Source organism: Pelobates fuscus, chromosome 1 (assembly GCF_036172605.1).
Source record: "Pelobates fuscus isolate aPelFus1 chromosome 1, aPelFus1.pri, whole genome shotgun sequence".
NCBI lineage: Eukaryota > Metazoa > Chordata > Amphibia > Anura > Pelobatidae > Pelobates > Pelobates fuscus.
In genome coordinates this window covers 90,345,770-90,363,417 of record NC_086317.1, presented here as the reverse complement: position 1 = coordinate 90,363,417, position 17,648 = coordinate 90,345,770, and the positions used below count along the sequence as shown (strand labels likewise).

Below are 17,648 nucleotides of genomic sequence, written 5' to 3'. Positions count from 1 at the left end.
TCTCTCGCCCTGGATTGTTGTAGCTGTGCCTCTTGTCGTGCCTCAATGGATTCCCAGAAGCGTTGTAGCACTTCAACCAGCTGCCATAAAGATTGAGCAGTGGGGTTCGGGTGTATGCATTGTATGCATTCTGGGCCATGTGGAGTGAGCGCCGCCATGTTAGAATAGTAACCTGTGTATCAGGCTTAGGATTTGCAGTTAGGGCAGCACTATCGTGCGTCGTAGCAGCCAGTGGGGACCGGGATAACCCCCACCGGTCCGGGGGGTGGGCGGGTAAACGGGGCTGTAGCAGCGGATGATGATGCAGCTCAAGGCTGGGAGATCGGCCGTTTCTTCAAAGGGGGACTTCAAGAGGGGCTTCAAGTTTGCCCCAGAGAGCTCCCCACAATCAGGGGCATGAAAGTAATCAGGTAGCTTTTGAGGGTGTGTCAGTTGTTTAATTTGTTAATTTGAATTTGTAAAAGGGTGACTGTGTGCTTCTGTTACAAATAATTATTTAATTAATAAACAATAATTAGAATTCTTATAATTAACAATAAAGAATAATTAAAAGGACAATATGATGCAAAATGTGACAGTAGAGCGGAACGGGGCGGCGACAGCGGACTGGATAACAGACCACTAACCCACAACCCCCTCACTTACCCACCCAGGACACGACCACACGCACTTACACTCGAAAACTGACCACAGACACAGGAGACAGCCACATTACCAGACGAAGAGAATGGGGACACATAATACGACAGTAAACAACCACCTGCTAAGGCGACACACGCATGACATACCAACTACACACGACACAGATACCAGGGATTATACCGAGGGACTACAGCGACCAAATACAGACGGAACAAGATGGAACTACGCAACACAAACGCCCCCACACTACCGCCTAGAACACAGGAGGCACGGGCCGCAATAACAAACCCACTAGAAAGCTGTGCTGCACACGAGACCGCAATAGACCTGGCACAACACACGACAACATGCAGGAAAATAAGACGTGACAAAGGGAGCCACGACTGAAACGCGCGGGAAAGACGCCGTCTGAGCGACAACAATCCAGATGCCCGAAACGCAACAACCATTCACACCACACACCCGTACAACACTGAACCACACACAGCCCTAAGAACGTTTTATGCGCACGAGGCGCAGACAGACTCCTCTATAGATACCGGGAATACGCACCACACTCATCGAACAACACACACACACAAATCAAACCACACACAGCACACAAACTATAATAGCTAATAAGGATGCAATTGACTTGCTTGAACAGCCTCTGCGCAGGCAACTAAACGTCACATCTGCTGCACTGTGAAATGAGCCTCTGCGCAGGCAATAAACCGCTATGATAGATGCATTGAGAAACACGCCTCTGCGCAGGCAACTAAACGCTATGTTAGACGCAATGTATAAAACGCCTCTGCGCAGGCAACTGACTGCTCCGATTAATGCAACAAGAAACACGGCTCTGCACAGGCAATCGACTGTAATGTTTATATGCAATCGTAAACCACGCCTATGACATGATACCGATAATAATGTTTGCAACAAAATTACATTAGTCACACATAACCATCCTCGGGCTAGCTGTGCGACATATCAAAGGCCTAGCACTATCATTATACACATAGGTAGCATACCTAAATGACACTGCCTTTATATGCTCCTCACTGTAACATTGCATTTTCATAAGGGTCTATTCAGGACCATCCTACACTGTTATTTGCAACACACAATTTGGACCTGTTAACGCAACAGCACCCATACTGCAATAAAGCAATGGCCTGAGATCAAACTTTTGTCGCACGCAGACTGATAACCGTGATCGGCTCATGATACCAACACACACATCAGCTACCATAACTGAGAAACTAGCCGGACACAGGTCGTTATTTGTTTTTCTTCTGGACATGTATGTTGAAACGTTAAATCAGAATACTGTGGTCATGTGTTAGTTGTAAGCTTAGACATATGCATCCCTGCAAAGTTTATGTACGATATAATGGTCTGATCAATTCGCCTCTGCGCAGGCGACAATTTGCATCCATTCTTATATACCGATACCTAAGCCTCTGCGCAGGCGACGGTTCGCTTTCATGAAAATCTGTTTGATGTAAGAATTCAAGACATGATGACAATAAACATATTTAAAACAAAATGTGACAGTATTATTTCATGTCCTCATAACTCCATCTATACATGGTGTTTCACAGATGGCTAATGAATGTTTACATATAAAGTTATTCAAAACATTAATTAGACTTGGAACCACAGTTCTGGTCTTTGGCTCTGAGCTGCAAATTGTTGCTTTAATCACATATGGGAGGCCCATCAAGCCATTTAATGGCAGGCAGATGCAAACACCTTATGTTGAATTGATAAAGGTTGATTGACCAATACACATTTGTATTTCAAACAAATGACATTTAATTTTTCTCTCATCAGTGTGATGAAGAGTGCAAGGCTAGAAACCGAATCATCAGTTGAGGGTGAGTGATTGTGGAACTGAGTGTGAGTGACCGAGATCTGAGTGGTATGTGTCGAGTAATCTAGAATGGCAAAGTAGAAGGAGGCGGGGATTAGAACGACAGGTAGAAAAGAAGGGGGACGTTGGGAGAACAGCCACTGGTCCCTAGTTGATAGCACACACAAGAAGGAGTAGAAATAGCACCAATGGAACATCATAGGGAGGTAGGGAGATGGCACTATATTGCACAATATACCCAGAGTCACTGTAAGCAGGGCTGCAGTGGTCACTGGCCATATAGGCTGGGGACAGCAAGTTTTACATATCATGTTGCATGGGTGAGAACTGGAACTGGAACACAATTGCGAAGTCAAAAAGGACACACATTGGTAAGCATGTTAGAAGATAACATATTCTGTCAACAGTGGGTGGTCACTAAGAGTACTACAAATGCACCAAAAATGAGGTGGAAGGAGTTTAAAGGCTCATCCAACAAGTGTTTTAAAACAGACTGGGGACAGTTTGTCCCATTTCTGTATGTTTTTTGAAGGAACAGAAGAGTCAATAGTTCACCTTTCAGTTACTTCCATAGCTTGCCGTGTCTTTTTTTGTTGTCAGTGCTGTAAGTATTAGCCACAGGTCTTCTTTATTGGCTAAGCCAAGAAGCTTAGTTTTTCAACGCTTTTTGTCCAGGCACTAAAGAAACCACACACCTTATTCGTTAACTTTGATTTTTCTCTTTCGGTAGATAAAACTACCGAACACAGACCACCCTCCTGGCTCATTATCTACAAAGAAAACCGCAAACTAAGTGCTCTCCCTGTGTGGCCGCCATTTGTATGGCCAAACACCATGTGTTGGAGAAAATGGTGGCCATCTTGTTAGTACGAAAAGAGGCAGCGGGACTCTCTCATCGAGTGTCTGGAAATAAAATCGGACACTCGACTTCCAGAACGCCGGTCAACTTCGCGAACGCCTGCTTCTTTTCACCAACCAGCCAGGAGAGCGCTATTTGATAGTTTTGTTCCCACGAAGTTGGGGAACAAACGCTACCCATGCGCCAGGGTAACAGTTTGTGAATTTGTTCTGTTTTTAGACTTCCTGAAATGGACCGACTGCTACCTCTGAAACTGTGGAACTGTTTTTGGGCATATGCGGTCGGTCAAATTATGACCTCTATGGAAATCCCGAACCCCTGAACCAATCTGGGTGATTTTTGGATATGTTGGTCCTCCAGATCGGGGCTATCAGGGTATATATTTTGTGGGGTTTCCATAGGTTGTATGTACTTTCTGGGTTTTGTTGAAATGTATGGTTTTTGTGCCTGGAGATAATTGATTTTAGTACAATCCTTGACTCAAATATCTCCCAAGCACAGGGGAAGGATTTTATGTGGAAGTGTCAATGTATTTACAGTATGTATTTTGTCATAGTCCCCTCTCAGGTCCAGTGGGGAATGCCCCTGCAATATGTCACTGTAAACCCTGTGCATGGGGACTTGCATAAAAAACGTGCAGTTGGCCTGAATTAATGTATTCCTGTTGTACCCTTCATCTAGTCTAGGCTGATGTTTGGGTATATGTCTGATTTGCTTGATGAATTTACTTGGATGCTGTACTTCTTCTGGAGAACGTTCGAATCAACACCTGAACTGCGAGCTATAATCACTCAGCTTCCAGCAGTTCGGGAGGAAAGGAACGAACGGGTATCTGAAATACCAGCGTTCGTTACAAATTCCTTTTAATAAAGACCATGTATTTACTATAAACATTTGTTTCTGTGTGTTAATTATATTAGTATCTTTTAAGTTTCCTTTCCATAACACATAAACACCCCTGGGGGTGACTGGGAAGAGTTGAGCAGAAAAAAGTTTTACTGTGAAAGCCAAAGGGGCTGGAAGGCCACAGTGTTGTAAAGTGCTAAAATGATTTGTCTGATAGACCCTATCAAACTCTTTTTCCACTTCTAGGGAGAGTAAGAGAATTAGAGAGTTTTATGTACATGAATGGTGAGTTATATTGATACATTTGTGAGTGTTATCCTCTGCTTGTCTGCCTGCTACAAAAACTAGGAGGTTCAGGAGGAGTGGGGCCAGTCTGTTTGCCAGAATATTTGCCTATATTGTTGTATTCACATGTAATAAGGATATAGGACAAGTATTCTGGCATACTGTAGTTTTTTTTTAAACCTGGTTTTGGCAGTGTAATTATATGCACATGTTTTAACTAGGGATCTCCTATAAGTACAAAAAAGTGTGTCTTAAATTAATTAAGTGTGGAAGAAGAGAGTGAGTGAATGTTTGGTTGTGGATTCCTGTGAACCCATCTGGCTTTTGTGCTCAGGTAATTGTTGTATAACCTTCTCCACCTCCTCCACCAATATGTTGGCGGCCAGAACAAGCATCTATTGAGGAGATAAACTTGGAATTCCCAGATAATCCAACAATATATAAATAAGTAGGTGTGTGGGTTATTCTTGTGTTGTCTCGTCTCTGAGATTGTATAGAGAAGTACAAAAAGAGGTGAACTTAGCCATCTTAGGTGGGTTGAGAATTTTTTTTGCCGTAGTCGCTGCCATCCTATCTCTCGGTTACTAAGCTAACAACTTCCCTGTCTTGTTGGAATGCTCATAATATACCTATTTCCGTCTCCTGAGGTATTGTTCTTTTTTGTGCATTTGTATTACTCGGATACTACAAGTAATTTGTTTAATTGTATGTGTATGGTTTCTGAGGGATTAGTTTTGTGCTGTTAAGATAGTTTTTATAGTTCCCTTTGAGAAGAGTTGTTGTTCCCTCAATTTCCTCTTCCCGAGTGCCCATTGGATCATATAACTGCCTTATATGCTAACCAAAGGGAAGCGGGATGGACATCCGGGGGCTCTCTATAGGCAAAATAGTCAAGAAAGGTAGCTTCTATATCAGTATTAACTTTCTTGTCTAATAAAAGGGATTTATTTATTCTCCAGACACTTTTTCCTGTGTTGGGAAGCTCTCTGAAATGGTCATTGTTATGGGAGCCTGGTCAGGCCAAGATTGTAGGCCTTTGCAACATTTAGTGACTGTTTGTAGTGTGGATTTGTCCACCAGAAAGTGATGTACTCTGGAATAACTATTGTGTCTGGTAGAATAGTAATAGTAATAGTAATAGTAATCCCTAGAGGAGGGGTTTTCACCAAACATCTACCAAATTGTATTCATGACACAGCGCTCAAAACTGTGGTAAATGTAGCCCTCTATTACATGTGCCCACTTTCACTTTATGTAGTCTTTTGTGTCCTTTAGTTCCCTTCTCTGTACTTCTTAAATTTGTTTTTATCTTTATATGTTTGCAAGTGCATTTACAAGTGTCACATCATAATGAATTCGTAATGAAACAGCAGCAAAATGCTGTTACCCAAAGAGCATTCAAGACAGAGAGTAATATTGTACGAGAAAGCAATGGTAACCACACATTTTTGTTATGCTAAGATGCAAAAACAAAGCTACTGGGAATGAAATTGCTTAGTATTGTAAGTCCATAGGACCAGAAGATATCTACTGAGTATAAGGAAAAACACATTATAAGTCATTGCCAAACATAAGGGAGATAAATGATATACAAGCCCAGGTTCCTGTATGTGTAGTCAGTCTATGCCCAAGGACAACAACCAGATCATCATAAATCACAAGAAGCAAGTATTTCCACGGAGAAGTCATTGGGAGCCATGTCAAAGTCACCAGGAGGTAGAGTTTTCTTAAAAGTATCCTTTCTCTCTTGAGTAAAATTATTCTGGCAGCATAGCATTTCAGCTCCAAGGTGCAGCAAGTCATGAACAAGTGACTATCTGCAAGCCTCTTCCATTGTGATCCACATGGTGGTGAAGAGTAATGCACATGTAGCTTCTGCATAGTATGGCAAGCTCGTTTCTGTATTGGCCTCTCTGTGCTCGCTCCAGCTAGTTATATTGTGGTATATGTTGGGCATCTTCTCTCTTTTTGTTTTCTTTAGAAAATATTTTACCAGGAAGCATACATTGAGATTTATCTTGTTTTCAAATATGTCCTGGGACCACAAATATTGCATTGTTACAATAAGGTGCAATATGATACTAAAAATACAAAAAATTTATTAAAACACACATAAATAAATTTAGCACAGAACAGGTAAGAAATATAATCAACTATGATTATATTTGCATTCTGTATTTCATCTCTAAAATAAGATTAGAGCAATCACCTCTGTGATAGATCCATCTGAGAAATCTTACAAATATTGATTCTGGACCCTCGTGGTGTCACCTGCTAGTGATGGAGCATCAGCCTTCACCGCCATAATGGAATTATACACCATGTAAGGATCCTGGTCTGCTGGTAAAGTAGCTAACATCCAATAGTCGAAGCAGGGACCAAGAAGACACCCAGTGGTCAAAAAGGAGGAGGAGAGCAGGGAGAGTATGTTTGGGAGCTTCAGAGCAGGCGTTTGACTGCTTTTTGCCAGTGTTCTCCAGTTTAGCACAGAAAAAGACCAATTGCAAAATTGCTTTAAGCTCTACAAGTAAAGACTCAACAAAGTCTCAAACTGTGCTCAGGTACATCTATAGTGAGAATATGTTGAGGGTTCTCTGATTAGTTGCCAGATATGCTAAGACAATTTGGCCTTAGAGCTTGAGATAATTTAAATTCTGTTTATCTTGTCAGCTTTGCAGCCAGTCCCCACACTGTCATTATTTGTTTTCAAAAACTCTTATTTCACTCTCAATAGAAAGCCTACATAGTGTTACCACCCACATTAATAATGAAACATTCTGGTAAAAAAAAAAAGCACCCAGACCTTTTTTTTTTAAAACTCTTGTCAGAATCTGATAAAATTACCTCTTTATACAAAAAAAATTCTCAACTATATTGTTCTTTCTGTGAAGAATCAGTTTCCTTTGCTGTAGGAGAAATGTCTTTTCTTCTAGTCTCAAATGATAGCCTCTTGTCCCAGTAATGAGCAGATTGCCAGACAGCTTTGTACTGAACCCGTATACTTGAATAGGGCTGTCATATCTCATCAGAAATGCCTTTTTTTCTAAACTAGACATTTTGAGGTATTTTAGCCAGTTTACATTACTATCCATTCCCCTTATTATTGTGACCTGCTTTTGCACTTTTTATAAATCTTTACAATCTTTTTTCTTTTTTTTTTTTCACGCGTTAATCAGTTGAGTGGAGAAGACAGTGACTATTCACTCAGCCATGGTCACTGCACAGCAACAACTATAAATCAGGAGCTGCAAAGCACAATTTATGCAGCCATCGTTAGAAAAAAAATATGTTAGAAAAAAAATAAGAGATGTCAGCCCTGAAGGTCACTTTTTATTACCAGCAGGGCTCAGTCACCTCCCTGCCTCCCAGGACCATCCGCCACGGCATAAATATAGTCATAGTGGGCTACCTGATACTTGCCAAAACGGGCAGAAAACAGGGCACAAACGAGGACAAAACAGCCCGAGAACTTACCAGGTGGCATCACCCACCTGAATCCAGCGATACCTCTTGGATGCCCGTCGGGGCCAGAAAAGAGGGACACTAAGCGCTGTCCGATGCTGGACCCCCGAGGCGACATAGCTGGTCTCCAACCCCCCCCCTTGGACCGGTGGGGGTTATCCCGGTCCCCACAGGACACGCGGACCGAAGCTGCTGATGAGCTCCCTGGCCGCACCGCCTGCAAAGTCACCGACAATCCGAGGCAAACCTAAGATGGCTGCTCAGCAAGGGCCAGAGGCAACGGGCATAAGCCCTCAACCATACACTCACCCCTTGGAAACTTTTGATTCGCTTTGCAGGAACCTCTGGTCCATACTTCGCCACCGTGGAATGTCACACAGTCGAGCAGCTAAAATGATCGCCTCGTGGATCCGCCCTACGACCCGCCGGCGCCATTACAGGTACCCACTCCAGGCCTCCAATGTGACCACGCGACCTGGCCGGCGCCAAAAACTTCCACGAACGGAAGCGTCAACATACTACCCAAGCGCACACGCCTGCCCCAATACACGCTGGAGATGGGCCAACGAACATCCCCCACAGCCACACCACTCACTTAGACACAGAATTCCGGAGCAGAAAAGCACAAATCTACGCCCCGAAGGTATGGCAGACCGCCGCGCTTCTAAACAGTGGGGAAAATGCCGCACAGATACAGGAGCTGGATCCCAGCCCAGAGGCTCCACCGGCGAGATTTATATCAATAGAAAATGACATTCCTGTAAGAGGCATAGACTAAGGCACCCATTACATTGCTTCGTAGCCGACAGGCCCTGCTCTGAACTGTAGGAACGGGACTCTGGCTGCTGATAGGCAGGCCCAATAAACCAGGGCACCATACTCATGAATACCCTAAGGAGCTGCTGTTTTTCTATATTACATAACCTGGACTAACAGTGGACACTGCCGCGGCTTAGAATTAAGTTGCCATAATTATTATGTACCTCACACACACCATGCTTCAGTGCAGGACACCAGTTCACCTTACATAGGCGGGCCCACACGAAGCAAAGGCTAACAGGTAGCTCACACGGTTACCTAGGTAGATGATTTTTGGGCTCAGCAACAGTTCATATGTCACATTTTATTTGTTATTCGTTTTTTGGCATATTTGACTCTTTATATTTACATGTTTAAGCTCAGTGTTGATATCACGTGTTCCCTGTGGTTTCACGCCTAGTTAAAGCTATAGGCAGCATAACTATTTTAATGTCTAGTTGGTACAGCAAAGATAGGCGAAGCAAAAACAAGGCCTAGACAGGACCAAATAGCGAGTAACTGCATAGGTCGCAGAGATAACTAACTATTACACGCTAAGACTCACAGGCTATATATGCAACCATGTCTGTCCAAATAACTACAACATGTACACTGTTCTTCATGCCACATAACTGCTATGCAATGTTTAATGATGCGCAGGTACCTGCTGTTGTGGCAGTGCATTTCCGCTTGTCTAATCTATGTACGAATAAAATAAAGAATTTAAAAAAAAAAAAATTAACTGTGAGATCTATATACTCAACCGTAACCTTGAATAAATGTCCAATATGGCGACTGACAGCTCATCTCCCATACCTGTTAACGTTGTTCTCCCTACCAGCTGGATGCCAGTGAGCAAATGTAAAAAGAGCAGACTAGTGAATGGCATTACTGGCGCTGCCCAAAGGGGGGTTGGCGGACCCACCTGGAAAGGAGGCCTGTATGCCCAAAGAAGTGAAAGGTCAGCCACGCATGAATCCATATGCCAAGTTGCCGATCAATCCCACAGGCCAGACCAGTAGGGCAAGACATGCAGAAAACAATGTTTCAGTACTCTCTGCATGCTTCTAGGGTCATTACCATAGCGCAAGCACGTCTAGCATGCACACGTTATGCTTTTTGGGGTCAGTCCCCAAAAGCGAGATATCAGGGAACAAAGTCAGGATAGCAGAACAGGACCTGAAAATCGGGGTGTCCCACCTACATTTGGATGGTTGGGAGGCATGATCTTCATGAGAAACAAAGGAATTGGAAACAGTGAAATAAGCTGCATATAAAACTCATTTTTATAGTTTATACTTATTAGTAATACTGAGTCATGTGCGATTGCTTGGTAGCTTCATTTTAACACATAATGCAGCGATCGGTGATAAAATCATTGGAAAAATGCTAATTGGCCAGAAATAGTGCACATGTCTAATTAGATGCAGGTGTACTATAAATATGTACGGTAATATTCCACATTTATTTTCACTTTAGTAAACATTCATAAATTATTAATTTAATTTTATTTGTAATTATGTTTTTATTCCACATTTTCCTGACCACTACCAGATGCCATTTCTCGTCACTATCGTAGATTTTTGTCCACGATGTGCACAACATTAAAGAGGTCACTGCTCTAAAATGGTTTACCAGTCAATGGAATGACCGTGCCGACTTAACCAACTTAATGAAATGGGTATAGTGCCGACAGTGTCACTATATGGTAACAAGACACATATGATCAGCACGTATTGTATGAATAAAACAGTATACAATTCAACGACAGAGAAGAGTAAATAGTACAGAAATATATATAAATATATGTTCTGTACTCTAATTATAGAATAAAAATCATCTAGCTGTAATGGTTTATATTTGAATTATTTAATTAATATTAATTTATATATTATAATTATTAACATTGCACTGTATATTACTCTCTTCATTTCACTAGTCAAGAAACAGCTTGCAGCAAGGGGATATGGATGGAGCCAGGAGGTTAGGACGTCTGGCCAGGCTCCTGAGTGTTGTGTCCATCTTACTGGGACTTGTTATAATCGTTCTTTGTATCCTCAGCTTTACAGGTAAGTAATTGTGATCTAGTGATAGAATACAAGCAAGAACACAGTATCTCTGGAAACAGTAATTCTATGCCCTACAATGTTCCACCAGCTTGTTGAGGTATTAATGTATGCAGGTCAAAGCCTTAGCAATACAGAACCCCTTAAAAAAGAGATTTTAAAAAAATCAAGGTGGTCTGACGAGAACTTAAAGAGAAACAAAGAGAACCTGAGGATTTTTAAGACATTACCCAGTGGATTGATGCTAGCTATATACTGGTAAGAGCAATATTGATCAATTTAAAACAAAAACCCAGTTGAGATTAATATGTGCTTGGGACTAGACCAGGGGTAGGCATCTGGAGTGCCAACGATTGCCTAACCCTGGGCTGAACAAATGCTTTTGTATTTATTGCATTTATTATTTTTCTTTCTTTTTTCAAAATATGACAAATAAAACACAATAAATGGCAATGCAAAATTATTGAAAATAAATCAGAGCAACACCAGAAATAAACAAATAAAGCAATCTCAACAGCCCAGTCATGAAAATTTAAGAGAGGCAGAAGCGGAAAGGGAGAAAGATGGATAGGAACTGTAAAACGAGGAAACATCTACTGAGAGAGCGTCTTCCAGCAATTCTTCAAGCACGAGTGCAATGATGCACAGATTAAGATATCCAGCTTGTTAGACTCATGTTTTTTATAGGAAAGATTTGTAAGCAGCCATGCAGACCCACAGAATCATTCACTGCCATGATCTTATAGAATATCTTATAGAATAATCAAGAATTGAAAAAGTACTTAATTAAACGTGTCACGTCGTATCACAAAAGAGGACATGGTGACACGCATGTGTTTCTAATTCTTTTTCCTCCGTTATCTTCAGGTTTTCATTTTTAAAGATGTAATTGTCAGTTGAGCATGCAGAGTCTAATGAGATAAATCTAGTGAATTCTAATTATTATAAAAAGCATTCATGTATACTTATTTGTATATATTTTCATGTGAGTTATGTTGCATACAAAAAAACAATCAACGATTCTTTTAGAGCATGTTTTATTGGGAAAGCAGTATATCGAAATGCAGCAATATTAGTTTTTATAATAGGGCTGAAACACTTCTTGGACACTAATGGGAATTGGACATGAGATGCTTGGATCCCACTCCTTCTGCATATAAATGTCCTCTTAAATGTCACTATTTGGGAGAGATAATCCTTCTTTGGGACTCAAAATTCAATCTTGTATTGTGGAACCCAGAAGACGCTTTAAAATAAAAACACTTGGTTCTATACTTCTGTCTTGAACAGTATAACCTTTTAAAGGGACATTTTAGGCACCCAGATCACTTCAGCTCATTAAAGCTGTCTGGGTGCAATGTTCCTTTCCTACTTAGTTCTGCAATGTAAATCATTGCAGTTTTAGAGAAACTGCAATAATTACCTTGCAGGACTAAGACTGCCTCTAGTGGCTGTCACTCAGGTAGCCACTAGAAGCACTTCCTGCTTGCTAGGTCACCTACTGACGCTGAACGCCTTCACGCTCTACATGAGGACATCCAGCATCAGTTAAATCCCCATAGGAAAGCATTGAAACTTCCTATGTGGTAGGCCTAATAAGCTCACCGCACATTACCCCTACTAGATCGCGTGACATCAGAGGAGGCGGAGTGCTAGCCTACCACCGAGGGAGATCGGCGCTGGAATTGGGTGAGTTCAGTAAACGTTTTTTTAATCCATGCACTGTCCGGGGCGGGGGGCAACAAATGCCATTTAAAAAGCATTATTTGAAATGCCTGTTATTTCTTCTTCAGCACAGTTATTGTGGTTGAAGATAACACTCTGTATGAGATCATGTAAATATAGTTTTTTTCAGTTTATTGAACCTGTAGGAGCTGTGTTTTGAGCAGCGCATGAAATGATGCTGTGAGAATGCCCCGACTTTTAATTGGTCATAAAGAATACAATGTGGGTTTTAAAGGTACAGTTTCAGAGACAGCTTTATGCACCAATAAGCTGTAGTGCTTTAAGTATCCTATTAAGGCTTATGGGAGCCTTAATTATAAGAAACATCTTAAATATAAGAAACGTATTTTTTTCTTATATTTACTACTATTTTTGTAAAAACCCCGGGCTGTTCAACTTGTCTAGCAGTAACAATACAAATGTCAAAGTAGAATGATGAATGTCAGCATGCAGCCAATCCGGTATTGATTACTGATACTTTTGTCCATTTCAGTCTTCCATTAGGATTTGCAGGTGAGACGGGAACCAGAAAGGGAACTGGATGTGGCCTGCTTTTCCTTTGCACAATTTCTCATGTCCTCACTGCAAGAGAATCTTACTTTTTGGATTATTGCTGGAGGAAGGAGCAGGCCCCAGTGTACCACAAATCCAAGGGATTGCATGCAGCACTTTACACACCCTTGGGAATTGAGAGGAATGAAGGATTACAGCACACAGGATGAGGAACTTCAATGAGGGGAATAATCAGATGCCTGGGTGCGGTTCTCCCACACAAAACCTTCAAAATGGACATTTTTTTTGGAAAGGCACCCAAGCACTGGCATTCAGATGAAGGCACAAGTCCTGTTTTTATTTACAGCTTTTGTATCAAAGGAATGAACGCTATTGTCTCTATTAATTAATAAAGCTGAAAACTGCCAAATATAGGGTTGCTATGAAAAAAAAAAAGACATTGGTACACCCCCCAAGTGCTGGGTGGCCTCCCCCTGTTTTGGATGATGCTGCTTCCTCGCTGACAAAATGAAACAGGACTTTTAATCTCTTTTTTTAGTATTTTTGATGGGTAATTTGAAGAAAAAAAAAATTCTAATCATATGCATGATTATATTCCCCTGCTGCAATGCTGACCTCTACTCCTCTGCTTGCACTCGGCTGGACGTGCAGGCAAGGTGTCCTAAGATACATACAGTGATAGTCTAGCTCTGGCAATCCTGTATGCAAGTGAGTGACTGTCAGGCAAAATGCTTAGAATGTTGGTTTTTTTGAAGCCTATGAGTGACAGGAGGATTTATTCACTAAACTGGGAAATGTGGAGAACTGCATATTGTATGCCAAAATAGCCAAATTGGGGAACAATTCTCAAACACTCTTTGGCCCTAAATTTTCAGTTTCCTTGGCAATGTTTCACAATTCTTAATTTAGTAAATAAACTCTTTGAGATTTGTGGATGCGCTACACCTTACTCAGACATTAAGAGTACAGAGCCACCTTTATTTTTTCCGAAACAAATCCAATTAAATCTTTAATAGGGCTTTATTATATAATGGTATAGGGGGTGTAGGACTCCTGACTTCATGATATGGGAAATTTCTGATTTTCTGTTTAGTCTGATATCCACCGTAAAGCAGTTTTCAAAGTTAGCAAAAACAATAACATTTATCGATGTAAGTTTTACATTCAAAGCATACAAAGCCAAAGTGTGTATTTCATTTGTGCAATTACTTGTGAGAGCATAATGTGAACTGCACGCTTGTTGATCAAATATCCCCAAAGGAGTCATGGCCTCCACCTAAGATGCACAAATTCACCTCATGAAGCATGTCCCATGATGCATAACAGTCCCATGACCGTTATTAGGTGGGTAAGCATCATGGGAAATATAATTTAGAAACATCCAGAGTGCCGTCACTCTGGATAGAATATCAAGCAAAAAAATCTAGACTCAAAATGCAGGATTTTTGCAATAAATAAATAAAAAATACTCTGGAACCTTGCCTCCATCCAGATGTCTCTCCCTTCCAGGAGGAAGTGGAGAAACTCCTGATTAGAAAAATATGGCCTCACTGTTTGGGAACCTTATCTATGCAGCTGTCTAGGAATCCCATTGTTTCTATATGAAACAATAAAACAAGCCTCTCAAATTTATCTACTTGCCATTTCTCAATAAATGGGAAATAATTGAATTAGAAGCTGCACCAAAGCTGCAAACGGATACATTGTATTGGTCCAATGGCAAATTATTCCATTAGCGTAGCAGATTGTCATTTAGCAAGAGATGCAATATAGTGTTCAAAACGCAGATTGGTGCTCTGTTAATTAAATGTATTTATAAACATGTCATTAATTGATGATGCAATGCCAAAGATTACCAGAAACAATATTATATACTCTGATATTGTATGGTGGCTTTTATTATTGTTCACAGATTGAACAGATTTCTGCAATTTACAGAAGTATGATATTTATACTGCATTTTATATTTTAATGGAATTTTGTTTTTTTTAATATCATCTGGAATAGCTCTGTGTTCTGCACATGTGCCATAGGAGTAAGTTAAGGTAATTTGACAATTTCAGAAAATTTCACATGGAAAATCAGTCTGCACACAATCCATAATATTAATCGTAATAGTTCAAATACCCCATAATCCATTGATTTGGAATAACATCCCTATTACCTGCACACACACATGAACAAAACCCTTGTCGATAATTTACGCAGTAAGGCAAAACAATATTGTCTTTAATTACAATTTTCTTACTTTCAACAATGATAACATATTAAATCTCAGATTGAATGGATTTTAAATAGAGTATTAAATGAACTGTCACCGTGATTATAGAATGTGTGACAAAGCACAGCACCCCGAGGATAAGTGTTTTTTTAAACTTTCCTTCAATTTACCCAGGGTTATTCTCTAACGTTCCTAAATCAAATTTAAAATTTAGACCAAAACTGAAATGAAAATATTGCTTTTAGTTCACAATAAATGTCCTACTGTTTACACTTTGGTGAATAATACTGAAAGTCGAAAAATGTTTGTATACCCCTTCGAAGCTCAGATGGTTACGTGCTTCGCAGTTTTGCAAGATTGTCTGGCTCTAAATGATCTGTAAGGCTTCTGTCTTCTTTTATAAGAGGACTCGTTTTTGCCAGTCAGAGGAAACATATTCTGAAGACACAGCAAGAATGTATCTATGCCAAAATGAGGTGCAATGCAGGCAGGGCAAAGTGCCATGTTTAGATGCTGCATGGCTCCCGTCCAACCCTTGGTAAGCTATGGCATGGCCAGTGAACATTAGCATAATATCCTATGTTCCTTCTGTAGCATAAACAGCAGATCTACCTTCCACACAGCAATGTCTGCAGTCCTTCCTAGATTCTCATAACATTCAATGAACAATCGGTAGCATGCAGAAATCCCACACTGCCCCCCTCTTGCCAAAACACAAGGGCATGAGTTTCAAATAAAGGGAATAAGGGGAGGAGGAGGTGAGGGATTGAATGCATTCCATTTTGTATTTTTTCGGCATGAAAAGAAATAAAGCTGATGGTGCATGGGACAATTGTCTTTAGTCTGATTATTTTGCATTACTCTAAGATGACAACAAAGGGGAGCCCTGCTGCGGCCTTGTTTACTATACGTCTTTGTAGAATGGGCTGGTAGCTTAGCCAAGAAGACACTGTACAATGGGATGGAACGTGTTGGCAAGTGGCCAGGTTTGCAGTATATTAGCAGTGAAAAATGAGATGAAACAGGAAGCAGCTTGTGCTCACAGAGAACAAATATTCATCAAACTTCCCTGGGCAGTCTGTTACCGTCACCTTAAGTAGCCAGGCAGCTGTCGTACAATGCAGAAAATGAGAGGGAAAATTCAACCTCCTGATTGCCGCCGGTGTGCTCCAGGCATTCCCCTGGCATTCAGTTAGTTAGTTGGTCTCTAACTTCACATCATTATTACAGAATATTAAAACATTCTAACCCCAGGATCTAGAAATAGGTTGCAAGGCATTCCATATGGGTAGCACAAGATTCCGCTTAGACTCTCCTTTCACCCATGGTACAATAACTGGAGTTCAGAACCCTATGCAGAGGGCCAGTTTGTCAAAAGAATTGTCATAATGTTACATGACTACAGTGTATTAACAACATCAAGGTCGCAGGTCTTTTTTTTTTCTATTTTTTTTTTTTCAGAGTTGGGCCTCTTAACTTCTAGAGTGAGTCACCTGTTTCTAGAACATATTAAGCACAGGAGTGATGAAAGGCTCTGCAAAAAAACATTTTTGGGTTTCAAAGAAATATGCCTCAGAACAGATTTACTCGGCGCTGGGTCAGGCTCCGCCCACGCTCCTCCCCTGACATGAGCCTAATGGGGACCCTATGGAGAAAAAAAATCTGACGCTGGAGGTCCTCATGCAGAGCGTGATGATGTCCAGCGTCAGATAATGGACCGAAGGTCCGTTTCAATTCCGGAAGTCCCACTAGTGGCTGTCTGGTAGAAAGATACTAGAGGAGGACTAAACCCGCGGAGGTAATTATTGGAGTTTCTCAGAAACTGCAACAATTACCACTGTAGGGTTAAGGGACATGGGACATTGCACCCAGACCACTTCAATGAGCTGAAGTGGCCTGGGTGCCTATAGTGTCCCTTTAAAGTGTCTGTCACCTCCAACTTACCTTTCTCTTGTTGTTTCCTCTTTTATTTCTCTTTCAGAATCTGTTCTTCTTTTCTTTATTTCTGATATATTTGGCAGTGCAGGGATTACTTTGTTTTATGTATTTCTCCTACACTTGACAAATCTTGATAAAGGGTGGGGCTTAAGGCAAGCTCCACTTCTTCTGTCAAGTTTACAAAGGGCAAGGCTTGTCCCTAAGCCCCACCCTTTGTCAAGATTGCCAACTGTAGAAAAATACATAGGACTAAGTAGACCTTACTTAGTCTTATGCTTTAAAGAGAAATAGAGCAGAGATAACGTAAAGAAGAACAGTTTTTGAAAGAAAAGGAGAAAAGGAAGCAATATGGGGAAAGATATATTTGAGGTATGTCTAATATAATGAACTGTGACTAAACCACCTGCGACCCCACAGGAGCACTATCACAAAAAG

At 40.9% G+C, this 17,648-nt stretch overlaps 1 protein-coding gene across 1 annotated transcript in view; it reads left to right on the top strand.

The window, feature by feature from the left end:
- Nucleotides 1–15,509, top strand: part of TRARG1 (trafficking regulator of GLUT4 (SLC2A4) 1) — a 33,881-nt gene extending 18,372 nt beyond the window's left edge. Inside the window, exons 2-3 of the mRNA XM_063450017.1 lie at nt 10,690–10,819; nt 13,035–15,509. Of these exons, the coding sequence (XP_063306087.1) occupies nt 10,690–10,819; nt 13,035–13,045 (141 nt within the window). The 3' untranslated portion in view covers nt 13,046–15,509. The remainder of the gene's footprint in view (nt 1–10,689; nt 10,820–13,034) is intronic.
- Nucleotides 15,510–17,648: the final 2,139 nt, after the last annotated feature.